General features: G+C 39.2%; 2 protein-coding genes across 5 annotated transcripts; both read right to left on the bottom strand.

The window, feature by feature from the left end:
- Positions 1 to 3,985: 3,985 nt before the first annotated feature.
- LOC137575323 (uncharacterized) lies at positions 3,986 to 11,706 on the bottom strand. Of its 2 annotated transcripts, XM_068287837.1 has the most exons (7): positions 11,471 to 11,706; positions 11,160 to 11,227; positions 5,414 to 5,582; positions 5,091 to 5,350; positions 4,652 to 4,909; positions 4,237 to 4,362; positions 3,986 to 4,174 (listed from the first exon to the last, which is right to left on the bottom strand). In XM_068287837.1, the coding sequence occupies exons 2-7, from the start codon at positions 11,217 to 11,219 to the stop codon at positions 4,076 to 4,078; spliced, it is 972 nt and encodes a 323-aa protein (XP_068143938.1). In that variant the 5' UTR covers positions 11,220 to 11,227; positions 11,471 to 11,706; the 3' UTR covers positions 3,986 to 4,075. The 2 variants fall into 2 exon arrangements, with proteins under 2 accessions (XP_068143938.1, XP_068143939.1); XM_068287838.1 differs by lacking the exon at positions 4,652 to 4,909 and having other exon boundaries at positions 11,471 to 11,697.
- A 3,760-nt stretch (positions 11,707 to 15,466) lies between these two features.
- LOC137575381 (uncharacterized) lies at positions 15,467 to 26,655 on the bottom strand. 3 transcript variants are annotated; one of them, XM_068287937.1, is made up of 4 exons: positions 26,364 to 26,655; positions 16,571 to 16,702; positions 16,078 to 16,365; positions 15,467 to 15,953 (listed from the first exon to the last, which is right to left on the bottom strand). In XM_068287937.1, the coding sequence occupies exons 1-4, from the start codon at positions 26,391 to 26,393 to the stop codon at positions 15,714 to 15,716; spliced, it is 690 nt and encodes a 229-aa protein (XP_068144038.1). In that variant the 5' UTR covers positions 26,394 to 26,655; the 3' UTR covers positions 15,467 to 15,713. The 3 variants fall into 3 exon arrangements, with proteins under 3 accessions (XP_068144038.1, XP_068144039.1, XP_068144037.1); XM_068287938.1 differs by lacking the exon at positions 26,364 to 26,655 and adding an exon at positions 16,854 to 16,903; XM_068287936.1 differs by lacking the exon at positions 26,364 to 26,655 and adding an exon at positions 20,890 to 21,092 and having other exon boundaries at positions 15,468 to 15,953.
- Positions 26,656 to 27,278: the final 623 nt, after the last annotated feature.

Below are 27,278 nucleotides of genomic sequence, written 5' to 3'. Positions count from 1 at the left end.
TGCATGCCACGCCCCTTCACCCACCAGCCCGCACTGAAAAGTCCATTGCTTCAATTAATTATAATGGGATGCAAGATATAGGAAAACCTTACCTTTCCATTGAACAATTTGTAAGATAAAACCCAACCAAACTTAAATTAAAAGTGACAGTTGAATGGAAAGTTTTTTGTTTTTAATTTCTGCCTACATAGGACCGGTTTTTATTTTAAATTTATGTTTTTTTTTTTGTGAAGAGAACTTAATATGAAATACATGAATATGTATATCTACTTGTTTGCACTCAATTTTCCACAAACTTGGAGCAATGAATATTTAAGGCAGTCTGCCCATTTCGTTGGACTAGGCAGATGGTTTTGATACAGGTAACGCAAGTAACCAAAATCTACAACCTCATCGTGTAGTTAGTAGAAATGCAATATACATACATACTACATATACATTGGAGTAGATTTACTTTGTGGGAAATTCAACCGCGTCTTCATCCAAGTAAACAGCGTTACTTGGTTACCTAAGACTCTGATTACTTGATTTATCGACGCATGGAAAATGATCAACAGTTATACAAAAGGTGTATGCTTTAAGCTCACTTTTCATGCACAATTCGGCGGCAGACTTTAAGATTTTGGTATTGCCTACCTTCGGGCGCGCCTTGGTCGTCCTTGTGTGTGGGAGAATGTGTGTGAATTTCATTCATTCATTCATACACATTCATATATAGAATGTGTGCCTACATAAATTGTAGCTAAAAAGTAGGAAAGAACCTTTTCAATTTTCTAACAAACGTTTTCTTTGTGCTCCAGCTATTTATTCTCTAAATTAGAAAATTTCTTAAAATACATATACATATATGTAGGTTGAAGCGAAAACTTTGAGTGTGTGTGTGTTAGGCGTGTGTGTGTGTATGTATGTGTTTATGGAGGAGGGGCAGTGGGGTAAGGTTAAATATAATTTGTGCGGCACGTGCGTAAAATTTAATTAGGCGACCGCGACCAGCAATTGAGCAAGCGCCGTCGCCTTTTAACCTCACCAGTCGCAGAAAAAGACTGAAATAAATAGGGTAACTCGACGCGCCGATTAGGGTACACCATGCACCAAGTGAAATAACTATTTTAAATTCATTAGACCAAACATAGATTATTCCTTAAACATCTTTGTAGCAGAAGACATACACGAGACACGAGCACTTATGACTTAACATTTAAAGGATCTAGCTCTTATAGTGTCCGAGATCTATATAAGAAGGTTAAGTTTCGCTTGCTCCAAATTCTGTGTTTCAAAATCCACAAAATTACCTAGAAATTTGATGACCTCTGGGCACTTAAATGTTTTAATGTTTAACTGAAATGTAAAGTATTTTTGTGATAAAAATAAAATATACTTAGTAAACAAATAGGCTAACCACAAAACCTTATATACAAATCTACCTATATACATACATATGTATGTATTTATTTTTCAACCAATTTTTCCGAGCTGTTGATGGTTTGTGTTGGGTCAAAATGTATAATGTGAATTATAAACCTAGCTTTAAGTTTAGATTCTGACAAAAATATTTGGGCTGAACATTAATTAAGCAATTTCAATTTGTTAACTACATAACTAACCTCTGACCCTTCCCTGTCCAAACGCATACACACAAGCATACATACAATTTACAAAGTCATGACTTTCAGCGAGGTAAACATGAAAAAAGAAGAGCTTGCCAACTACCTTTCCGGCCACTACCCCCAATACCCAGCCCATATTCTCCATCGAAATGTATGTATGTTTGTATGTACTGGAGCACCACGCGGCTCCCTTTCCCTTTCCACATCCACCATTGTTATTCTTGTTGTTCTTTATGGGTCTTTGTGTCTGCCGTGCCTTCATTCATGTGTGACTACCACCCACACACCAAGTGCCTGTGGTTCCAGAGTGTGAAATATTTTGCTCTCTCACACGGGTTCTTCTCCCCTTGCCCAAACACAAAAAAGAGAAGCAGAAAACGGACACTAGGTCCTGCGTGCGCCCGCCATATCTTTGCTCCTGAACAAACAAAGGCAACTCCCAGCCCCCTCACTTACTAGAAACCTTTTGTTCCTTTTATAACCCACACACAACGTTTTTCCAGACATATGTTTAAAACACTATTCGCTGTCAGTTTCAAATGATTTCCACGATATTCTCCTGTTTATTGTTGTGGTTCATCATCCTTGCATTTATCATAGTAAATAACGCCAGGTGTATGGGAAACCCACAATTAAAATTCCTCGCCGATTCAAACGAATCTACAAAATTTCGTTTAGAAATTTAACGAGAGACCTAAGGTCAGGACTTTATTACTAATTTGTGTACAAATAGAATAAAGAAAAATAAAGTGTTTCGGACGAAGTCCGGTTACCTATAAAGCACTAAAAAGGTCAGACCGATGTCCACTTTATATGTCTCACTCGTTACATGGTCTGACGAAATTTAAATACTGAATACTTCAAATCTCATTGTTAGAGGTCCTGTATATCAAACTAAACTTTGCACGCTAATTTGTTAGGCGGTCGTAAATATTTTAATTAATGCAAACTACTGCTCCGCTCAGTCATTACTTTTGACAATGTTTAGTTTTAAGGCATTAAATATTAGATAGTCTATTCGCACGAGGCATTATTTCAAATTCGTTAAAAGTAAAAACTGTTTTATGGCGTAATTAACTAATTTATCATGTTTAGGGAAAATATTAAACGAAAACAAAAAAAGAATTTCTTTCGACTTATAAAATATGCAATGAAGTAAGTGAGTCGCCGTGCCGACTTTGGATACCATGCACCAAGCGAATGTCTAAAATGCAGATATGTCATGGCTTACCAGGAGCATAGATATGGCGAAAAAGTTGTACCCAGAAAGTTTCCAGCGGCTTTGGAGGAAGAATTCAAAATATTGTTTTTTTTTTTTTTTAGATTTTTTAGTATGGGCATTCAGCAAGTATCTATCGAATCGCAACTCTATGTCATTTCGCGCCTATGGAAACGGCAATCACAAGAGTCAATTTTCTCAAAAACCTTTCTAATTTTTTTAAGCCATAGTCATTAAAGTTATTATTTGTGAGTTTAACAAACCTAAAAACGTATAGGAAGTTAACTTCGTAACTTTTGACTCAATTGTCATTTTCTCTTTATATATATTAAATTGACTAAAAATAAGTAATAATAGCCGGATGGTTTAAGCTCCAGTGAACTCAATCCATTTATTTACATATTTACATATTAGTAACTACCTATTTGTTTCTCTATAAGGCAGGTCCAGGACATGAGTTCTTTTTAGACGTCTTGTGGTGACAAAGTTATCTAACAGACTTAATGCCAAGCGTTTTCATGGTCATGTAGCCTATTGATATATGTATGTATCTACTTGTATGAGATTTTACCTCGTCTATGACGGTGGGTATTTGGAGATCTTTATGGATATCTGGGTTGGTCATACATCGACAAGCGCCTGTTATTGATCTAAGAGTCATGGACTGATATCTCTGCAGTATTTCTATGTTTGATTTGCTGGCTGTACCCCATAGCTGCAGCGCGTAAGTCCATACTGGAGTATCTCGTAATGACTATAAAAAATTTAATCAAGATCGGATGACTATATCACATAGTCTCTTACGCTTGAAACGTAATTTTAGTTAGAAAAACTTTTTGGCCCTAATGCGGCCAACACCAAACTTCCTTGTTAATCCCCAAACAAAAGGGTGTGGTGGCGCCTTGTCTGTTCACCTTTGCCCAATAGATTTATCGCCAGTTGGTTGGAGGGCAATCGTTCTCATTCCTTTTCCGCAAATCTTTTGGAGACTCCAGAAATCTTGGGTAGCCTTAAACTCTGTTAAGGCTTGAGTTTCGAATCTCAAATCGGTGCTTTGGCGATGCGGTATTTAATCTTTTGCAAACTTTCATAGTAAAGCATTGAATTGATTTAAAACTCACTGGCCCCACTGTGCATCGGTTCATTTGGCAAAAAGTACTTCAAGGTCTGAATTTGTGAAATTTATTTGTTATACTGACACAGTTTTGATTAATCGAAAAAATGTAGAGAATATTTAATACTAAATATATTATCCGGAATTCGCCGGAACGCCTTGGGCAGGGGGAGCATTGCCTCCGATTAAACCGCCAATTGATTGCTGCAGGGAACGCAAAATGCCAATGGGAATCTGGGTGCGAGAAGTTGGATTAAATCTTCATGTAACCAAAAGTACTACATATGTTTGCTTACATCGAGGGCCAGTCCAACGGGATTGCCTTGCGAAGCCACGACATGTCTGTCCACTGACTGTGGTCTCTCGACCGTTTTGGTGTACCTAAGGGGATGGACCACTTTGGCTTCACTTTTCAACGGCACCTGGCATTAGGGAGAGATGATTATGATGTTAAATACGATGTTGCATTTAACCAAAAACCCAAAAATTAAAAAAAACCAAAAACACTTCAATTTAACTGCCACCCAATCGAAACGAGCAAAAACAAAATTAAACATAAAGCAAAAACAACATTTTGGTTTCAGCCATCACCATGTCAGGCTTGGGTGGCTGGGGAAGTAGGGTGTTGGTTGGTGTGTTTAGCCTCAAAGCGATATTTGTTGCCCTTGATGTGTAAATGTGTTTTCTGTATATGTGTCCTTTGCCGGTTACCTCATCGAGCTGATGCACCTCCTCTACGTATTCCTCCTGCGGCTGTTGCATTACATAGATTGTACGCTGGCGATGACGTTCACGCTTTGCATGGAGGCGTGGTCGTTTGACAATTATAAGCGAACCAGCTGGCACGGATGTCTGGTGGATTGGAGATGATGGCAATGCCGATGCCGACGCTGCAGACAGAGAAGGTGTCGGTCTGGACAGCTCTGTGGCTGATTCAACATGATTTTTGTTGTCCACTCTGCGGTTCGACTAACGCATGAATATGATTTGTGCGGGAATGTGATTAGGGTGTGGGGTGAAGAGAGTTAGTTCAGAAACGGTAATTATATATAAATATCGGACTGATCCGATATTCAATTCTTTTGTCTTGTATTTGCATTTAAAGGTAAATGCCTAGAAAGTGTTTCTTTTTTTTTTTTTCAGTACTTACATCTTGTTTAATCAGGGAGTACTTCTTGGGTGGCTTGACCTTCTGGACATGACTGGCAACTGTTGGTAGCGGTGCCTGTCCTAGCGGTGCGGATGTGATTGGCTGCTTATTGTGCTGGGTTGCCGAAATGGCGACCTTGCCGGGACTGTGAGCCTCGGCCCCAATATAGCCGTGCTCACCCGCACTGCCGCCCAACAGGGCACTGGCTCCAACCTGGGGATTAGCTTGTGCGGCTGCATATCCCACTCCAGCTGCGCGACCTATGCGTAAATTAAGCAAAATGAAATCAATTAACGTATTGCGTGGCGTGCCCATTTACTTACCATCCAGATCGCCGCCAAGACCAGCAGCAGCTCTAGCCCCCCAGGGTGTGCCAGCGGAGGCGCTTAGACCACCATGTGCAGAGTTTCCGGTGAGCAAGCCTCCCAGTCCTGCATCGGCATGATAGCCGGCAAAGTTGACGCCCACCTTGCCGTCGCGCAAAGTAATCAGCTGCGGCGAAATGTGAGAAGGACCCCAAAAAGTTTGTTTGTTAGTTACACGCTGCGTATACTTAATGCTATTGAAAGTTTTGTCGCCCCGCCGCCTCCGCCTAAAAGTTTTGGGCCCTAAAACCTTGGTCATTTTTACCAGAATATTAAGGAAACTTTTCACCTTTCTTATGCCTGTGCCAAAAACCTAGAGGCTGTTTGGCTCTTGGCTGTTCGGCTTTGTGTGTGCCAATCAATTGAAATTAGGTTTCAAAACTTGCTGAATAAACTCCAATATGAATTTTTTGAGATTGGCATAAATTTCCATTTAGTCAATTTCAAAAGTTCTTTTTTTGCAACCCATCATCACATCATGAAAATATGAAGATGAGGACACTACAAACGTGTCTTAGCCAATAGAGAAGTCGTCTCATCCAACAGGGATACGCGTTTCTAATTGAAATTTATTGAAATTCAATCTTAAAGTGTGTAGCAACTTCGATTAGAAACACACACTCTTTATTTGCCCATTAGGAATGTGTTTCAAGTATTTACACAGTTTTTCTGTATTCTATATGAATTGTTAATCAACATTTAGAACGTAAGAAGCTAAGAGATCATGCGAGCGACAGAGAGAGAGAGAGAGTGAGATACAGAGCATATGATGAGAGGAAAAGAGAATGATTGCATATTGTGTTTGTACATGCCATAGAGCTGAAGGTAAAATTAAACGAGTTGACTGAGCGTCATGAGCTATATACTTTATCAATAATTATGAAAGTGTTCGCAAACATATATAAAACAAAACATAAAAGATAAGCATGCTATCTTACTAGAGTCGAATACTAATTACTCTGAATACCAGGAAAAGTTGTAGTTGCTTTAGTTTGGGTTCGACTCTTAGCCACGTTAGAGGTGAATGGAAGAGAGGGTATCAAGCATTGGATATTTAGAATTGTATTTGAATCGTGTGTGCAGTCATTAGAGCGCTGAAACACCTGAACACTGATAAGCGAGCGGGCTCTCGATATAGACACCAATATTTAACTTGGTTGCCCTGACAGCGGCTCATTTGAGTTTCACACTTTGGGTTAGCCAAAGAACTTGCCCCGTCCATTAAATGTGGGAGTGAAAGGCGACCTCAAATCTAAGAAAAGGCCGTCGACGACCCTGAAAGTGAAAGTGAATCGAGAAGGCGGCTGGGTAGCTGGTGGTGGAGGTGTTGCTGCTGAGAAGTGGGAGTGGAAATCATACCATGTTGTTGTCATGATGACATATACAACAGAATTTCCTGGCAAGCGACCATTGTGCTTGTTGCCGTTGCTGTTGGCTCTGCTCTTGCAGTCGATTGACGGCGTTGCTGGCGTCTCAGTCACCTGGGGCCATGTCAATAAATACGCTAGCACATTGTACACAGAAGACATCCACCTGTCCCACAATATGTCCAGCAGAGATGTTGTCTACGGTTCGGAGGTGAGAGATCCGCAATATTAATACCACAGTTATCTAGTATACGAAAACAAATCGATATGTTTATGTGGTATAAATCCCCAAATTTCTTTTCCAGAATGCCGATGGCTATACAATTACGGCCGTGCACGTAGAGGACCTGTCTGCAGAGAATGGCAATGACTCTAACCCAATATTAGTGCAAGGCGGCATTGGTCAATCGTTCGCTGTCGTCCGTTTCCAAAGACACCAAAATCTCAACGTTTCGCAGGATGCCCACTTCAAGTTGGCAATTTATGGCTTAGATTTGTGACACTGTATGTGTTTCTTTCTCTTTGGAAGATTTTCATTCTACTCGTTGTGAAGGCGGACTATGAGAATATTGTTTTTAATTGATTTCAATAGATATTCGTTAATGTAAGGCAGACTTCCTCAAAACCTGCAAACTAAATTTACGTCATAAGGTTAAAATTAACGCAAAAATCGTATATAAAAATCGTGTTGTGAGAGGACAATCCTTTGGTGTGGAGTCTCAAACTTATTCGCAACTGTTTAAAGTGGTTAAAGTTGTCAAGTGCCATCTACTCCGGCTACTCCTGCTTCAGCTGGTAATGATATGCAAATGCAGTAAGGCTACGATTCACATGCACACTTTCAGGTACACCCACACCCACTCAAAGCCTCACACTCTAACACACATACATATATACGTATACACGCACCTGGAAGCCGCTAAGCGGTTTGGTTTCTCCGGCGTAAGCCAAGTCAACCGTTTACTAAATCAGTTTTCTCCAAACGCTAACATTCCTTCTCTTTCCACCGAAACCCCTGCTTACCGCTCTGCCTTCGACTGAACTGAAAATGCAATATAAGCAGCTTTAATACGATTAAGAAATAAATCACATTTACAAGGCGGCAGAACTTGCCTTATTGGCTGAGACAGAGGCAGAAACTGTGGCTGTCAGTGGGCTGACGGGCTTCGGTTTGGGGGGCTGAGGCCGAGGTTGGCTGAAGGACAAGTTGAATACAAACTGTTTGATAAAACTTTTATCTCTCCATTATTTAAGTAAATGTGTAGACTCCCTTTGGGATTAATTGATTGAAAATTTCAATTGCATTTTCATTTTTCGGAAACATATTGTGCATGCCTGATAAGCCATCCAGTTTCTGAATTTTATTTCAATGCAAATAATGTTTCCCAGCAACATTCCTAAACAAAAGAAACCCAGAAACATTTGTGCTGAAATAGTGCACACCCTTTCAGTGAACTGATTCTAGAAGAAGGTTATTATTGTTAATATTATCAGTATGGTCATCATATGTAAACTATCAACATAATACTAGCAACTATAGAATTCGGATTAAAAGGAAACCACATCCATCTGTCATCAATCATAAATCATCTTTTTGACTATGAAGATATGATAACACAACCTGAAGTGCAGAGTAACCTTCTGCTAGAAGGGTACGACATTCTCTGTTGTGTCAGGCATAATATTTAGACAGATGAAGCTCAAATATTTGTAGGGAATAAAAGAAAAGTTATGACGATTCTTTATACTAAAACTTTAATTGTAATTGGTTTCGAGTCATATTTTCTGAATTAAATTTAGAGATAAATTTACAATTTCTTAAAGAACAAAAATATAAAGGGATTTCATGTTTCAAACAATTCACAGAGCACATTTGGACGAAAACTTTATCCTGCTTTTTGTTTTTGGCTTATATATGACTTCGATATGCTTATTTGTTGTTCATTTGCTTTTGGCCATAACTTTAATCTAGATAAAAATCATCAAAGTCAAAGGAATAATGAGTTGATGGGCATAAACAACTGTCTCCACCTCCTACACTCGTTCCACGCCACCCTCCTTTGGGCAAACACAATGGCACTTTGGACAATTGTATGTTTCAGCTAATTTACGTTTATGGCTAAAGATTGCAGATTGTGCTTCTCAAAATTCATAGGCTTTGGGTCATGGCCCACAAAGAGCACTCACTTAATCTTCCTTTCGGTTGCCCACAAAGTCCATCCCGAGCCCAGCAATTTGCATGAATTCCAAAGAAATGAGTGCTAAAATTATGTTTAACTCTAACTGAGTAACCCTTCTTGGGGCACTTTACTCGGGTTCTTAATTTCAATTCCCCTTGACAAGAATCGGCAAAATGGAAAAAGAAAACTTTGTTATTTTTTTCTTATTGTTGTACTAAGAAATGCAAAATTCATGCATGCGGAGATTAAAATCTAAATTCTATTAGCCCGTGGGCCGTAAACAAAAGGAAAAAGAGGAGAAATGAGGAAAGTGAAAGAATAGACCTTGGCATACCATGCACCAAGTAAAACGAAGATTTTAAGCTCATTCTTGACAATCACTTTTCTTGAATTGGTCAATAGTATTGATACTTACTGGGATTCACGAACCCATCAAGCCCATTTTCATCTGACTGATACAAACATTTTGGCAATTTTAATATACTTTTTTACCCTAACAGTGCATGGTATAAAAAAGGAAAAGAAATGTGGCCTTGTCGAATTTACTTCACCAATTCGATGCAAAAAGAAACTCGACACTTATATCAGAAAATGTCCTTCATGAAAGCTGAATGACAATAGATGAAACTAAAATATTAATCGTGATATTAATGCTTTTCCCTTCATTTGAAATAATCCTGGCAATGGAATAAATTTGAAAAGAGTCCAATTCGGATATTTGCTTTTTGGCCTCAATGACAGAGCGCTAGTCAACACGGCGTATGTGTAATATACTTGCATGCATTTACGACATTTTCACAAAAATATTCCAAGTTAGTCATCAAGTGGATTAAAGTTCAAGGCAACAGTTATTAAAATGATGTATAATTATAGTTAGCTTGCCAAAGATTAATGGATAACCAAAGTTTTAATTGCCAAGTTGTGCGAGCGCCTTTTGCCTGCAATTAGACAGTGACTGAGACGGCGACGGCGACGGCAAACGGACTTGGATGTGGAAGTGTTGAGAAACTAGCTACTAAAAACAAAGCACGAAATTCTTCATTACCGGCATTTAATAGTCTCAGTGATTTGCTGGTTGTGCTTGTTGCATAACGGCCAACAGTTTAATGGCGACGGCTGAAACCACTGTGGGCTGTGAGCACTTTACCCAAATTGCGAAAATCAAAAGTTGGACCTGCAACCGAGTCAATGTTGGTATTTGTTGGGTAAAATGCAACCAAACCGCAAATGAAATCAACGCCAGAGCCCTGGCCAAAGAGCTATTTGCTCTCAATCATTGGATTGCGCTTTGTAGCTTATACAAATTTCGATTATGTTGTCCGCAGGAATAAGTGATCCTATTGATTTCGTGGTTTCGGTTAGGCTTATGCAGGCAAATTTGCATGGGATTCAGCGATTAATGTGAGTGTGAGTGGATGGCAGTAATAAAGTTTAACATGGTTATAACATTTGGAACATTTGCGAGTGCTGAATGATTGCTGACTATTATTATGACAGGACATGGTCTTGTTCAAATGCAAATTCGGGCATTTATATATTCTTCAACGAAGGGTTAATCCTAAAATTAGTTAAACAGCACCCGATCCGAAAAGTAATTTGAAACCAAATAGAATCACTTCAAACGGTTTATGGAACGGAACCAACTAATATTAAATACTAAGAACATATTTGATGAAAACTAATTATTGTTTCCCGGGTATCGTCGAGCACCTGCCAACGGCTTAATGGGCAATGTGGAAATGTTTTAGTGAGCTCAACTTTTGTGCAAATTGTAAATAAATAAACAGACGCATAGCCTATTCTGGGATAGTGGAGCAAACGGGTTTCCATGTCTGACCATGTGGTGGCGAGTTCAATGTGAAGCTCACCGAGCTGTAATTAAAATATTTGCATTTTACATAGCCTGGCACCTCGCCACACATGGCCGCAACATAAACACAAAACAAGCTGAAAGAATTAACCGCAAAATGGCCTGGTTGAGTGGATCTGTCTCCAAACATGTGGAGTCCATGTGTATCCATTTCTCTCTCTCTGAATGTCTCTATGACTGCATTGATTGGGTCTGCGGCATTGTAAGTGATTTGCATGAAGCAGGTGCTGGGAACCAATTTGCATGGACCCGACATCCCTTCCCCGGAGGACAATCAAAACACTCACCTGGGCTGGGGCCAAAGTTATCGTCTGCAAGAGACAAAGTGCTCCAAGTATGGCAAGCATTTTTCAACCTATGAACACAGGATGAAACGAGAAACAAAAGAATAAAGATAATCATTCTGATGGCAGCTTAGAAAAACAAAAGTTTTAATTGTCTTTCGTATGCGAGACGCGTTGGGTCTGGGTCTGGGTCTGCTTCTGGTTCTGGATCTAGGTGTGGTATCCCACACCAGCATAACCCCCACCCAGTCCAGCATAAGCACGAGAGATTCTTTTTTTATTATATTAACACTTGAGCATTTTGTTTTACACACTTTTTCCGCCTTTGTTTTTGCTTGTTCCCCTTCTTTGTTATAAACAAATAAATCTCTGAGTCGTCGGACCGTTCGCGTCGCGCTGCCTTTTAGCACTGAATCGCTGGTCGAGAGCCGGGCTTAAACTTGAAACTTCGAAACGGCTCGAGCTGTCCAGACTATGACTATCACTGTCAGACTGACGCTGAGACGGAGACGCAGACAGAAGGCTGTTGTAATGCCTCCCAACTGAAACTGGAAACTGGAATTGTGGCGCAATTAAAAATGCAAGCTTCTCTTTATATAGGATTTGCCATTTCATTTGTTCTGCGATCATTTAGTCTGATTGATGCTATCTGAAGAGTAGATAACGCAGATGCAAACACACAGTCCCTCATCGATCAGCTGATGACGCAACAAATTGCAAAATTTGCTTGAATTTTCTGTCAATTAACATCTAATTGGCACTTCAAGAAACAGGTGAGAATCCATTGAATGAATGCAGGCACCTTCAGAACACCTTACAGACTGGTGAGGAGAGCCAAAACGCAAAGTCATAATTATTATGTATGTACTAAACCAGTTTCATTCATTTGATTTTCATAAGCATTTAATTAATCAATTTAAAACATATAGAATTTTAACTGTTAAACAGGTTTAATACACTTGAGAAAAAATCGCTGGGATCCTACATATTCTTTAAGGTAAGGTTAGATCTCTTCATTCGTTTATCGATAATTTTTAAGAGGACAATGAAATGTTTAGGATCCAACGACGTTGAGCAAGGAAAGAAAAGGGTCATCCCAATTGTTTCTTTCAGTGTATTATGCCAGGTTCAATTAGTATATCGAGTGGCCGCATATAAAAGCACTTTTACTCTTGATTTTTAGTGAATCGTGAAGCATTTGGCAATGCCTGGTTGGCGGTTGTGCATGTGGTCGGCATTGGCTGCAGTTGACCATAACGATGTGGTTGTCGTTTCATTCGCTTCACCGCCATTGCAGGTCAATTTTCCAGTGCGGCAATTTGTCCATTTATCCACATTGACTGAACCAGAAACGATATAATGAGATACAAGGACAACTTGGTCAAACAAGGACTCAAAGAAGGGGTCTGAGGACGGAATTTCTTTCGGTCGGGCGACAGTTTTGCTTTCTTTTTGTATTCTATTTCTTTATTCCGACTTTAACTTTCCATTTTGGGGTTATTCTTCTTTCTCGATGCCCCGTTCAATGCTTGATGGTTGGCATTCTTCTTTTGTCCTAACAAGAGGCTCATTAAATATTCAAATGACAAAATAGCCGGCCGTTAATGTGTTTTTTGGCTTCGTTCTGTGCTTTTTGAACCGAATTCGATTCGCACGTGCCGGGCAAAGTCAAATGCCAGGAAAAAAGGGCGAACAAAAAATAATTAAATTCAATTCGATTTGTTCTCAGTCCTTTTTTTCCTCGAAAGTTTCCAGCACGTATGATTTACTGGCGCGTGTCGCCATTTGATTTTCTAATTAACAAATCAACCGATGGCCTTTTTTTGGTAAATAATTTATATTAATTTTCACTTCAATCTCTTCGGAATGCCCTGGGCCAAATGGTCAGTCATTTGCATTAACAGATAAGTCCATGTGTATACATGTACGTTAGTCATAGCGTTCATTACCCCGCACAAATTTCTCTTTATATTCTAAAAACTCTGAAAGGAATCCCATATCATACTTCTGAATTCTATAATATGCTTTGGCTGAACAAATTTATAATGTGTTTTCATGTTCCACATAAGCTAAAGACTTTAAAGTTGTGACGTTTAGACTTAGTTCCCATCTTTGTAGTTCAAACGGATCAATCAAATAAACAGAGTTATACATAATAAGGGAATGTGAACCTCGGTTCGTCCGAGGTTGACTTCCGGAGTCTACATACATACGTACGTACGTATATTAGCACATTATACTATTTTTGTGCATATTCATACATTTTGTTGATAACCAAGGGGCAGTGGCATTGCTCTGCATAAATGGTCATTGTCATTGCCATGAGCGTTTGAAACTGATATGAGGGTTTGATGCGTTTGTTGACTTCATCTGATGGGACGCATTCACACACATATTGTTGTCAGGATTGGGTTTTTAAATTTTAAAATTGAATGTATGAAATTAATAGCTTTTGTCTTTATTTTTATGCTATTGCACAACTGTGAACGAATGAAAACTATTTTTTTTCCTGTAGTGTAAAGTCAGCCTAAAGGTATGCTTCTCTAAAACAGTTGAATTTAATTAAGTTTTTTTTTTTTTTTTGTTTTGGCATTGAACACATAACTTTGGGCTGAGAGCTTAAAATTAAATTATACACTATGACAAAGCTTCTTCTATGGGTCACCTATTAGAGGTTTTAAAAGGCATGTTGGGTTTTAAAAAACTGTGTACTAGATGTTTTCAGGATATCTCCAAATAATCTTTTCAAAGAGACACTGTTTTCCATTGAGATGTTTGGGGTTTAAAATAGATAATTGTAATGTATTGTTTAACAAAAGGTATTGTACAAATAAGGTCGCCAACATTTAGTATAGTTAAACATCATTAAATGCAAACAATTGCAGAAGATATCTTTGTCATATACTTATATCTTTGTTATATCTGAGGCGGCTTCACCAAATCAGATGCACTAAAGAAAATATAATACAACTGTACTTTTGTCACAAACAACTAACCCAGCATAGGACTAGAATGACAATCAGCCACACACGTGTTAGTAATAATTTTCAATCTCCGAAAACGTGGATTTGAGTCTCATTAGAATAAGATATTTAAAGAACAATTCTCCGCCCCTAGAGCCTAAGATTCCTTATATAAACTCCATTCTTTTGTAAATAAAAACAGTTCATATATTGAATTCAACAAATGAAGATTGGGTTATTTTCCTTCTCTCTGGGAGCCCTATTCATGTTGGTCCTTCGAGCCGGATGTATCAAATATAATTCTATCAAAATAAGAGTTTTGCATCTAAAAGGATATTTCATTCAAACGAATTGACGGACCAACTAGATCGACTGGAGGTTGCAAATAAGGCGTCAAAATCAAAAAGGGTATTAGGTTTTTGAAATCATTACAATGCTTTTGATTTAAATGCCTTAGTTTCTGATATAGAAGAACTTTTCCAACCCCGAAGTCTATATGCCTTCTTAAGATTTAGCATAGAGCTTGAGAATTGATTCTGTGAGCTTTGCCAAAAAGACGGCAGAACAAATTAACATATGAACTGCTTTAAGGATGGTTCCTTAATTTTTGTTTATTTACACGTAGGTCGAGGAATATATTATGGATCTTACTAATATACATACTTACTCCTACTAATATCTAAGATGAAAGGCGTTGTGATGGTCCAAACATCACAAACCTTTAGAATGGTCAAGTTGTGCAATTTCCGTTCATATAAGTTCTGTACAACTTAAAAACAAAAAAGATTTTGGAAGATTTTAATGTTAAAAAACATTCATGACCCAAATTTATGTACGGTTCGTTACTTTAACCGCTCTGAATTGGCGTAATGAAAAATCTAATTGATCATTAGAAGACTAGCCTACTTACGTTAGTCTCTTAGTCATAAGATTAGGTGAGGCACAAATGCATCGAACGTCCAGTTCAGCAATCATTTAGGGTAAGGGCGTAGCTAAGAACAGAGGGTGACAGCAAGTTTTAGGTAATCCTTGTCTGCTCCCCCAGTAATCAACGGTCAAGGCATCGGGGAATTTGGGCTAAATATGCCTTCAATTGGTCATTAACTTAAATTAAGCATCAACTGAAAAGGAAACTTTATCTTTAACAGTCTTCGTAATCAATATATCCCCTATGTTCACTCTTCTGTTTGAAGTAGCAATGTCAGATTGTTAGCTTAATCTTGCAAAATAGAACCAGTTAAGCAAATTAAATAATAGTCTTACACATCTTGTAATTTATTTATTTATACATATTTATTGGGGTTTTTTCTGTTTTTTTTTTATTTAAATACCATTAGACTAATTGTAAGAGCTATAAACTATTTTTACATATATCACAAAGGACGACATCTATTCGCAAGTTACATGAACTCAATGAGAAAAACACAAGCAGCACAAAAATAACAACGTAAATTGACAACAATCACTCACAAAACTCGCCCAAGCCTAAGGTCAAAGTTGACGTATAAAGCTAATTAGAATTATTTAAATTTTCAGCGGGATGAACTCTGTCATCTTCTCCCTCACATTCACCCACCATCTGAACTAACTCAAACTACGCCAATTCCTCGCGCATTTGCTTGCGCTGTGTAGTTGTCGTCGAGAGTTTGAAGTCCTCGCCCGTCGCATGGTTGCCATGGCTATGGCCAGGGCCGGGAGGAAGCCGTAGGGACGTATCAGTTGCCTCAATTGTGATGGCGGATTTTTGGCCCATTTCCGACGTCGTTGGCTGCCTATAGCCGCCGGTTAGCCTGCCCACCAGATTGTTGACAGCACGCAGCGTCGATATTGGTATCTGCGGCAAATGCGAAATTGAAAATTTGAAAATCACTAAATATCAAAAGGTTTTTTGTGGTGGCGCCCCGCCCAGCAGGGGGTGGAGGGGCCGTTACATTAATTAAAAAATGCTTACAACTTACCTCGAAAATGCTGTCAATTAATGGACGGATACTGAAGAGCGGATAGCTGGGTTCGCCGCTAGCTAGGTTGCCGTTGGTGGCAGAAAGCTCACCGACACTGCCGCTGCCTACTCCTGCTCCCCCGACTCCGCCACCGCCGCCTGCAGCCACACCCGCAGCCAGACTTCCCAACAGCAGTGCCGCATTCTGTTGTATGCTATTCACCGAGAGAGCAGCTGGGCGTTGCTCATAATGCCCAGGACTGGGATAAAGCAGCATATTCTGTACGGGCATCGGCTGAAGTAAGCTCTAAAAAGTTAAATTCAATTTAAGTGTCGACCAAATGAATTACATGAAATGTCACAGGAAGAGTTCGATTAAGTAACTAGGCAAACTAGCTCTCAGCTGTCTAAGGTGCTTGACTTCGACTTGTGAGACTACAGAGGTTCGCCGAAATCTGCCCGTTGAGTTCATCGGAGACTCTTTATGGAATAACTTATGCTTTTTTACTCACATCGTTGACCAACACCAACTCGTGTCGTGATCCACGGGCATAGCCAGTGACCCTCGTGAACTCGGTAACCAAATGGGACATCACCACCAAAAGAACAAACCAAACGAATCGGTCCATGGCTGTAATAATTATCTGCAAATAAAATGAGTGAAATGACAACAATTTGCAATCAATATTGATTTTAAAACAGCGCATTAAAGCAAACGAATCAGCGAACGAAACGGGCAACGCAATCAAAAGTCACTCGATCGACACAAGTCACTGAGACTGTACGAGTACATACGTCATTGTTGAAACTCATTCTTGATCTTGATGGCTGCAATTAAATGTTGGCACTCGAAATGCAATGTTCTGGCAATGCAAAGTCAAGTTTCAGCTGAGCTCGGCTCGCAGTTCGTGCCACATGCGATATGGTACAGGGCCAGAGACGGAGATGGATGCAACCGCGCTCGAGCTTCTTGTGAGTCTTGATCGTGCGTTGGCCCACAGCGTTCTGAGGCACTAACACAGTCGGCTCAATGGTTTTGTGCCAATGAAATATCAGAGCCAGAGGTAATACCAATACCATAGCCATGTATCAGCTATTGCTTTGGCTGCGGGAGATTCTGAATATGTGGATTAGCACAAGGCCAACATGCGGCGTGTCAGCGGCAGTGTTTGCGTTTGCCAAGCGTAACCAGTTTTTGTTGTAGATGTTGCTTTGGTCCATAGGTGCATTGGTGCATAGGCACATCGGGTTTTTCCACTTGGCAGTGAGAACTCAGTTTTCCCCTTAAGTCTGATCCTCATCCTCAGGCAAGGCCCACAGATTGGCCAAATTAAGTTTGTGATTCAAAAGAATCGAACTCTGTACCCCATGCCATTTTGGGGTTGGCTTGTTTGGCTGACGGGGGCCGCCGGTTTGAAGGGGGGACCACACAAATATAAATCAAAAATCCATCAGCATTATCTGTCTGTATTTATATTTGTTGTGTGTCTGCTTTTGATGATTCCCACCGCCCCCGTCGCCTTCGCCCCCATTAGCTATGGAAATCGTTGAAATGGCTCAGCCAAAATGGAAGAAGGAGGGGGTCAACTCTGAAAGCAACCAGCCATGACAATAAATTGTTAAGCGACACTGACTTTGCAAACGGCGAGGGGAGGGAAACGAGGACTGCAAAACACTCAAAACATACTTCAATTACCTCTTAATGGGTATGTGTGATGTTTTTTTTGCTTTTTTAAGTCTTTGTATGTTTGTATCTTTTATATTGTTTGCTCAGCCGCAGCTCCTCCGCTTAAGATTCTCCTAGAGCCTTGACACGCTAAATTAGTGAGTATGTTAGTCTGGGTAATTAAATAACTAATTAAGCAAATGCTCACCCTGACCCTTGATGTCAAATGTGCAGAAGAAGCAGAAACAAACCAGCAGAAGGCTAAAAGCCGAAGATTCTGTTGAGTTTTGTTGTGATAACAAACTGTGACACACACAGATACTCTCCCATAGACACACATACACACTCACACACACACAGACACACGGAGTAGTCAGACGCGCCGAAAACTTAAAACAAAGCATAACGAAACACAGAAATTTAAACTCAACAGTTTAAATGCTGAAATTATTAAAATTCATTTAGGAAAGGCATAAATCAACTGTAAACCCATGATTCATTCATGTGGAAGGAAAAAGATACAACAAAACGAAAAACCATGAAAGCAAACGGCGGCAAATGAAAATTATGTCGTCCAGAATGAGAACACTCGTTGGGATTGGGATTGGAATTGGGTCGGTAGAACCTTTACCTTAAAATAATCATGCACATATTTAAGTGCATGGGACAAAATTGGGCACTAAAAACTGTGATTGTCCAAGCCAAACGAGGTCAAGTCTTTAAACTGACATGTCGACAATCTTCAAGTTTAATGTCTCATTTTTTTTGTGTCTGAAAAGAATAGTTAGTCCAATCAATGTGAAATTTCATACAACGATATGTAATAACTGAGAGATCAGGACCCATTTTCTCTCAAGGAAATTGAAAGGGGAAAAATGTACAAATTAAAAAACAAATCGAATGGAAGAGAGTAAATCAATACATTTATATTTCGGGCTATGCAATTTTCATTCTAAACAATTTTGCTAAATTTGTATGTAATTCTTGGGTTGGGGCCGCAATTAAGGACCCTGCACAAACTATTTTCAAGCAAAGAAACAAATTACAGGTCAGAGGACATGGAAAAAACTTGAGCCGCCTTTTCTGATTTATATGCAAAGCTTCTCTTTATTTTCAAATGTGTCTGTGTATATGTATGAACGAGTGGGAAATGCATTTTCGAGAAAATTTCTATTTGCATAAGAACAAAAAGCATTCCCCTGAAAGTTAGCCACAGAAAGATAGCAACCAAAACTTTTGAAACTCCCTCGAGGTGTGGTACACTTGGTTTTTCAGTTTTGGGTTTCGGGTGGGAAGGATTCTCAAAGGCCAAAAGGAGGAAATTGTCATGCTAGAGTATTTTTTCTTTGGTTATTTTGTCTTCAAGTATTTACCGGCCGGCTTATGACCACAACCAAACAATTTCATTTGCATTTTGCATTTTCAATTTCGGGTCGGGTGTTTCTCTTTCATTTTTTGTCTTTGTTCGTTTGAAAATGAAAATTAAATTTTGGCTACTTTTTGTCTATGAGAAACTTGAACGAATAAACATGAAAAACATTTGCGGTTAACCCCCAATGTTGGTTAAACATTTACTTAACTTAAAATGGAATGGTAGACAAAATGTTTGGACACAGTGCAGAGAGCTCTGCGGGCGTATACGTAATATTATGTATGAGTTGGATCATTTTGATTATGAGTTTCGGTCTTAGTCTGAGCATATTGTTCGCATCATTTGTTGACTTGGCATGAGCAAAAACAGAAAAACAACGAAAATCTTTTGTTATTCTTAGTCAAAACTTTGGCAAATATTTAACCGGTACACAACAAAGTCTTAGAAAAGCGCGAAACAAACAGAGTAGAGCGCCAACGCATTTATTGTTGTGGGCGAGCCAAATTCGGGATGTGCAACAAAATGCGGCAACTTGAAGTGGCTGGCTGGCTGGCTGCCTGGGCCCACGCAGTTTTCCTTGTGTAAATGTTTTCAGATTTTCCTGTCTAAGCCAGCGACATACAAGCAGTTGTTATGAGTAAAGAGTTGTTAACTCATTTCGCAATTGCTACGAGGAGATTCGAAGACTGTTCTCCAACAATAGACAACAGATTCATCCAATTGTTTCTAATTGAACGTCTATACGTAAGCATTAACACGAGATCTTCTAATCAGTCAATAACAATATCCTAGACAATTCGAGAGTGTAAAACTAAAGTGATCTGCCTTTATTCAACCCTTGAGACAATTGATGACATCGGTTATATTAATGGGTTTGTAAAGATATAGAACAAATAGTGAAATTCGATTTGAACATTAAGCAACGAAAATTGATTGTTGGGCCACTGATTTGTTATTGGACAAGTGGACAGTGGCGCGGAATATTGATATTTTTGATAGAGATATGGGCAATCGATTGATTCGCTTCCGGCTTTAATTGCGATTCAGAACACGCAAATGTTTGAATAGATTTGGAATATTTGTTTGCCCTCTTGTTTGGGGCATTCTATTTTCTTGGAATTCGCCTCAAACCTCTATAACTAAGATAATTATAATTTGCATTTCAGTTTTCCTACTCACAGATACCGAACGGTATATGTTTTCTATCAGCTTTCCTTTTCTATGGAAGCTGATTTGTTTTGATTTGGCTAGGTTCATGGCCCACAGCTGTTTGCTTACAGCGAAAATAAAATGAAAAATTAATTATATATACTAATTTATTCTAATTATTGCCAAATCCAACGGCAAAAGTTCTGAGTACCACAAAATGCAAATTGTGAAAAGCAAAAGTGTTGGGGGAAACGGGTTCCGTGTTTCGTTGTTGGTTAGGCTTCGCTTCTCTCTTTCTGAGTTTTGTTTGTTTATGCGCTAATTGTGTTTATTGATTATTAATTTTTATAATTTTCTGCCTGGCTCAAAGACCACCCTCCACCGGGCCTGACTTTTCCTGGCATAAAATTATGCTTTTGTTTCGCATTGTGAGTCTGGGTCTCGAGTGTTCCGCTGCTCCAGAACACTTTGCGTTTGACCATTCTGTGTGGTTTTAATGAGGCAGCACTAATTAGCAGCCACTTCCAGTTGTTCTCGACGATGGATGGCGGAGTGGGCTTAGTTGGCGGCGGAGGCTTCAGACTCGGTCGTTCGTGTTTTTCGGTTTGAATTCTGTGTGTATTTTTGGCAAAGCAGGAACTCACCTCATTGGTGATGCGATGGGCACTACCGGCTGTCATTTTGATCGTATAAAGATATATTTTTACGGAGCGTATCGTTTGTATGTACATAAGTATGTGTATACAAAACTATCGTGTCCAAAATTGGAACTGCACATGCGAGTTCCGCGAGTAAGCCGAGTAAGCGCGTCTGCGTGGTTGAACTGAAACGGACTGACTCCGACAGATTGATTGAGCGACTGAGGGTAGCGCATGCGCTGGTTAAGTATAAATACATAAATATATATAATATACATATGTATATACATCGATTCAGCACGTAGCACCAAGCACACTTCTACACTATACGGAGATACATACAAACTTATTTATATTCTCATCGAACTTTTCATTTTACATGAGATGAGACCGCGGTATCACTCACACCTCTCAGCTGATCGCACAGCACTTCAGGCAGTCAGTAGCCAGTACTGCAGTTCCCAGTTTCAGTTGCCAATCCCACTTGAGAGTTTGCACACACACACAAACATGTAAACATGATTGTAAGCACATCAACAATTTCTTTTTACTGCTTTCTTCCATCAGCTGAGAGAGAAGAAGTGAGATAGAGAGAGAACTGGTTTAAAGAAAAGTGGACATACGACTTTTTCTCAGCACTGACACACTTATGGCTTAGAAGAACGGAGAACGGGATCAAGATATGAGCGAGAGCACATAAGTATGTACCTACACATATACATACATACATACATATACATTTCAATGCCATATTAAGCCTTATGTATAGTCTGTATACAAATACATCCTCAAATTGTCTGTAATTCATTGCAGTTCAGTGAACTTGATCGAGCTAGTCAGTTGTTCACCTCACTCTGACCGAGTTTCCAACTGCAGATACAATTACAATTTCAGATGCAGATGCAAATGCATGTGTGTGTTTGTGTGTGTGGGAGACAATAAGGAGATTGACTTAAGGAAAGGAGCCTGACAAGCCGATGAAGTGCACGCGAAATTGGAACTTCCGGAACTACCTTGAACTCGTCATTTGTATGTAGGCGACACCATATAGCTTAATTAATGAAATGCAGTTCGTTTCGTAATAAACAAAAACCTCCAAAAGAGAACAGCAACACAAAAAGCAAGAGACAACAATAAATGAATATGCAAAAATTAATGAGAATTGCCGATTTGCTATAAGACATACATTATATATTTGTGGTAATTGCTGTAAAATTATATGCTGTAGAGATTCATTAGGCCGGCTCATTCAATTAATCAAAATGGAATTGTTCTTAATTGAAATCAAAACTTGATACAAGCTTTCCCTAGCTGGTAGTTAGTCACTGCAGCAATTCATTAGTTAATGTCATGTAATGTGTTAACTTAATCACGACTTGACCCTGTGTAAAGTTACAAACTAAGCAGTTGACGAAAGTAATTAACCATTTTGATACGAATGGGGAAAGTATGAATATAGGCAATGTTTAGTTAATGGATATTACATGCCTCTTACATCTCCAGCTTGCCTCCCCCTCATGATGATGAGGCGTTGACTGATCTACCCTAAAGCGATTCCCATTTACACCCATTCACAGACTGAATGCACATTGTAAAAAGGCTATTGTAACCTTTTTAACCCCAAGACCATTATTGCCAGCGAGAGTCTCGGGCAAATCAATCAATAAATCGTTGAACCTTCCCCACAAATGACTTACAATGGAGATGAGTAAGAGGCTCGTTGTTTTTTCCCCCTTTTCATATTGTCTAAAGATAAATATAAAATCAAATTCGAATTCTTTGGCGAACAGCGAGACATTGTTGAAGTTTTTGTGTTTACAGCCATTTGGCTATAAGTTGAGATACGCCTTTTTTACATTCTTCGAAAACCAATATTTGTTTGGCAATTTTACAAATTGCAAATCAACAGCGCGAGCCCCGACCAAGCCGCTATCTCCCCTTACCTACAACCGTAGCCAGCCGATTGCCAGTTTGACCAAAATGCAGTCGGCAGTTATTGACCCTAAACTTGAACTAGAAACCGAAAATAACAAAGCGGCACAAAGCGTCAAATCGAATCGAGTTGAACCGACGTTTCGGCTACCGTTGACTTTGACGCTGACAATGCAGAAAATTTGAATAGACAGACCAACAAAAACCCACCTGAGTGGTCCATGTGGATAAAGATGGATGGATCTATGTGTCTATGTTGGTGTGCGTCTCCATAATCAAAAACATTAACATTTGACGTTCAACGGTTTCGAACCTTTTGGCTGCGCGGTCACACTTACCTTTGCCCCATACCAAAGCCCATACCCATGCCCAAGCCCAAGCCCAAGCCCCTGACATTGCTCAGGGTCAGGCTTTTATGGCCAGTTTTTGAATATACTTTTTTCTCTCTTCGTATTCGTTTTGGGGTTATTGTTGTTTGTTATCGTTCGTTTTGCTTTGCCGTGTTTTTTTTTTTTCCATACGTTTATGTTTTTTCTTTCTTTTTTTTTTGTATTTCTCTGTGAATCTCGAATTTTGTTTTGGTTTTTTCTTTCGCTTAGCCTCATCATCATACCGCAAGTACGTGAACTTTTATGCGGAAAACCTTAAGAAACGATTAAACGTTTTCAGTTTGATTTCTCGTTTTGGGTTTCCGAAGCACACAGTCCCCCTTCTACCCACAACTCCCACAACCAATTATGCCGACACACGTGCTTGGCAAGAACAAACGACAAATAGTTAAAATAAATAGGGCCCAAGCCCAGTCTCGGATACTACCCATGTATACCCAGTTATAAAAATTACTCATCGCTCACTTTAAATCATTCATACTGAAAAGGATCTGTCTATTGATCTTGAATTCGTCTATCTAGGTAAAACGATAATGAACTACCTCTTTTTGTTTAGTGTATCGCTTTAAGGAATGAATAATAAAATGTATTTTGATTATTAGCAAGTTGATTTGTTGTCGATTTTGCTTCATTCTTTCTTCATTTGAATGTTCATTTGCGGTGAGAACAATGCCCCAAACAATTAGCTAACAAATGGTAATGGAACAGAATTGAGAGATTGCGTTTACCTAGTAATTAAGTTTTACTTAGTCTTTAGTGTTATGTTATGTTATGTGTGTGGTATCGTAAGAAGGGAGAATAAAAGCAAAGTTCAACAATTAAATCTAGGCAAGGTTTAACTGCTTGTATCAAGCGATTGTTGGGCGGAGTCGTAAATCAACCAGCTAATTAATGGTATATGTTGGTACACACACACACACACACACACACGCATACACACACACACACGCACACACATTCATTGCAGCACATGCAGGTGTAATTACCACAAGAGCCACAGAATTGGCAGCACCCACTTAATCCTCAAATAATCAATGTAATTAATTTGCATTAATTAAATTACAGAGTGAGATAGCAAACGAGAAGTTTCAAGCAAAAAAAGAGAATACAAATCAGAAGAGAGTTTGATATATTTGCAATTTAAAAAAAAAAAAAAAAAGGCTATGATCTAAACTGGAATTCTCTACCCACTCTCCTCCCTACGTCTCTAGCTAACTTAAATATTTATTCATTTATAGTTTAAACATTTACAAAAAGTGAACAAACTTTTAATATATCCGCCACATATATAGTATGGGATGTAAATTGCATATCTCCCACAATCTGTGCCCCAGGCCCAATTGGCTGAAGCTGAACACAGTCGAGTGTTTATTAAAACGATGGCCAGGTCGGACCGATTGACCATTAATGTTGATACTTTCATTAATTAAAGTGCTCGACAGGGATCACGGGGCACGGTGAGGGCAAGTGAATTGTGATTTACTGGGCCAGTTTTCTGTATGTGATTAAAAACTCATATTTATCAATTAAGTGAAAAGTACTCACTACGCCCATTCCCCTACGTACATGAGAGTAAAATCAATTTGTTAAATCAAATTCAATAATTGTGTAATTAAAAATTGTTTAAAACTTTAATGAATAACCGAATGAAGCCGGAGGAGGGGCCCGCATTTGCATTTGGACCATCTACATATTTGCGATTCCAGGGCTAAGTTTGAGTTCTTAACTGGATTTTGCCTGATAATTTCTTGAGTTTGTGTTTCACTTTGAAAAATATTAAAATGAAATTCCGCTTTGGATTTCCATGTTGCACTTGGTGTTTGTGCTTCTATTAGGCTCCATTTGCCAACTAATTGGCTGTCATTTTTACTTGGCTCTCTCTCCAGTCCACCTTATCCTTCAATCACGTTCTTTGGCAGTCCATTTGGCGCACAGTTTGCTATTAGCATTAATTGTGCTCTGGGGCTCATTAATAATGGGAGAGAGACTCAGAAGTATGGCGAGCGGGAGGAGAGAGGACGGAGAGATGGAGATAGGCAAACAATCAAATGCCGAACGGCTGTTCCTGGCACGTGTTGTGTGTGCTATGCTAATGGCAAAGCTGGTCACGTTAAGTTAACCAACTATTGACATAGTAGAAACCAGCAACGAGCTACTCCTAGTGCCAACTAGATGCAAGTAACTATGTGGGTGAATTGAATGAAATTGAATGGAGAACGTGGTCTACGTGACACGGATCACAGCATGGACAAGGAATCTAGTCAACGTTCTCCTGCCGTTGGCTCCCACTTTATATGCAGCTGTGATCACCCCCAAATGTCTCTGACGTACATCTACATATATGAATATATATATATGTACATATATACTTATTTATATATCGCTGCTGACGTCGGTTTATGTCGATCAGTTGGCCAAAAATACGATATGTAACGATATGAAATGTATTTGCACCCATTTCCGCTCAATGAGATTGAAGCTGAGCCCGGGACGTTGCCTGAGAAGGTGAGTGAATCAGATTCAGACTCATGAATTATTCACGATCTGACGAGAATAAACATTTTTACTTTCGTTTCAGATTCTTACGTAATTTTGGCACGCACATATGCATAATTAATGTGATTATTTTTTCTCTTTTTTTTTTAAATTTTATATTCTTTGCCAAACATTGACGGCAAACAAAAGCAAAAGTTATAAAACAAAAACATTTCGTTCTTTTTTTTCTGTGTGCTGTTGGTTTCGCTCATGCAAATGAGTCAAAGTCAAGTTCTCTCATTGAATCACATTTCCAGGTATACGCGATAGGTAGCTACAGCTATAGAATCCATTTCGCGAATATGGAAAGATAAACAGATAAATAATCCGAGAGGGGGAAAAAAGCAAACAACAAACTCGCTAAATGAATACAATAGTTAACAAAGTTCTAAATTGTTGTAGAATTTGTTTAAACTGGCTATAAAACTTTTCAGTCATAGAATCTTAGAGTCATTTATCTTGCTCTCCAGTGATTTCCGCGGCCATTGTTCTCGTGAGTGTCCAACTAACTAATTGCCACTTTGTTGGATGCAATTGTCCCAGGTTAGGGTCGTTCAAGTGGGGTTAGCAGTGAAAGTGTACGGTCCTAGGAGGGTTCGTTGGGCAATCCCCTTTCCCAATTACCTTATCCAATTGACTGCGTCTCTCGATCATTGTTGCAACTTTGTTTATTTTGTTCACAAATCACTTAAATCACTTTGTCACTTTTTTTTTGTTGCTCTTATTTGACTTGACTAATTTTGATCTTTTTCTACACCGTTTTTATCCTTCTAATGCTCTTGGTGATTGATAAAGTTACTTGGATTGAATAACTTTTTGTCTTTGTTTTATCTTTTTGCACTGAAAATAGTCAAACAGCGCAACGTCAAATTCTGTCAGGCAACGCAAGCAACGTCGTCAACCGTCTCGTTTTGTATGAAATTCGCAACTGAATACTTGAGAGTCTCTTACAGATACTCAAATAAGCCTGGGCCCTGGGGCTGGTGTTGGTGCTCCGTCACTACGATTCAAGCCGGCAACGAAGCGTCTCACGTTTTTTTTTGTTTTTGTTGTGCTTCTCCGTTTTTTTCTTTTTGTGTGACGGAGAATGGCAAGTGGAATGGCTGGCGGAGAGGCCAGGGAGCTCGGCTTAACGGGCGGTTGCTAGGTAGGTTTTCGGCGCTTTTTGGCGCCTAACGTGTTTGCTATAGGGTAAGCATTACCAGAAAGAAGGACAGAAAGAGAAGCAGTTCGAGAGAGTGCGAGAGAGATAGAGATACCTGAAAGCACGTACATACATAGTTGGGCTGGTGCGCGTGCGCAGTTTGAAATTCGGTTTTTTCGCAATCATCATTATTTCGCTCTGTGTAGCTTATGAACTGCTCGAGGAAAGGCTCTAACAACTCGAGTGCTCTTTAGGCAGTGCGAAAAAGCAACAACAGACCAACGCATGAGCGGGTTTCTGATTAGTTGGCTACACTTGAAGAAAATTCGATAGATTTAATAGCTGTGACTTCAATCGAATGTCGAAAAATAAGTAGAAATGTATTCTAGGAACTC

The sequence above is a fragment of the Drosophila tropicalis genome, unplaced genomic scaffold, assembly GCF_018151085.1.
Source record: "Drosophila tropicalis isolate 14030-0801.00 unplaced genomic scaffold, ASM1815108v1 contig_573, whole genome shotgun sequence".
In the NCBI taxonomy this organism is placed as follows: domain Eukaryota; kingdom Metazoa; phylum Arthropoda; class Insecta; order Diptera; family Drosophilidae; genus Drosophila; species Drosophila tropicalis.
The sequence above is the reverse complement of the archived record's forward strand: the minus strand, read 5'-3'. Positions and strand labels throughout refer to the sequence as shown.

Excerpts from the sequence above, each read along its gene's own strand:
- LOC137575323 (XM_068287837.1), bottom strand. The coding sequence starts at position 11,219 with ATGCTTGCCATACTTGGAGCACTTTGTCTCTTGCAGACGATAACTTTG. Across the intron at positions 5,583-11,159 it reads TAACTTTGGCCCCAGCCCAG|CTGATTACTTTGCGCGACGG; the intron begins GTGAGTGTTTTG and ends ATTTCGCCGCAG. Across the intron at positions 4,910-5,090 it reads ACTCCCTGATTAAACAAGAT|TCGAACCGCAGAGTGGACAA; the intron begins GTAAGTACTGAA and ends TTCATGCGTTAG.
- LOC137575381 (XM_068287936.1), bottom strand. The coding sequence starts at position 20,976 with ATGTACATACAAACGATACGCTCCGTAAAAATATATCTTTATACGATC. Across the intron at positions 16,703-20,889 it reads CCCATCGCATCACCAATGAG|ATAATTATTACAGCCATGGA; the intron begins GTGAGTTCCTGC and ends TTTTATTTGCAG. Across the intron at positions 16,366-16,570 it reads AGTTGGTGTTGGTCAACGAT|AGCTTACTTCAGCCGATGCC; the intron begins GTGAGTAAAAAA and ends TTAACTTTTTAG.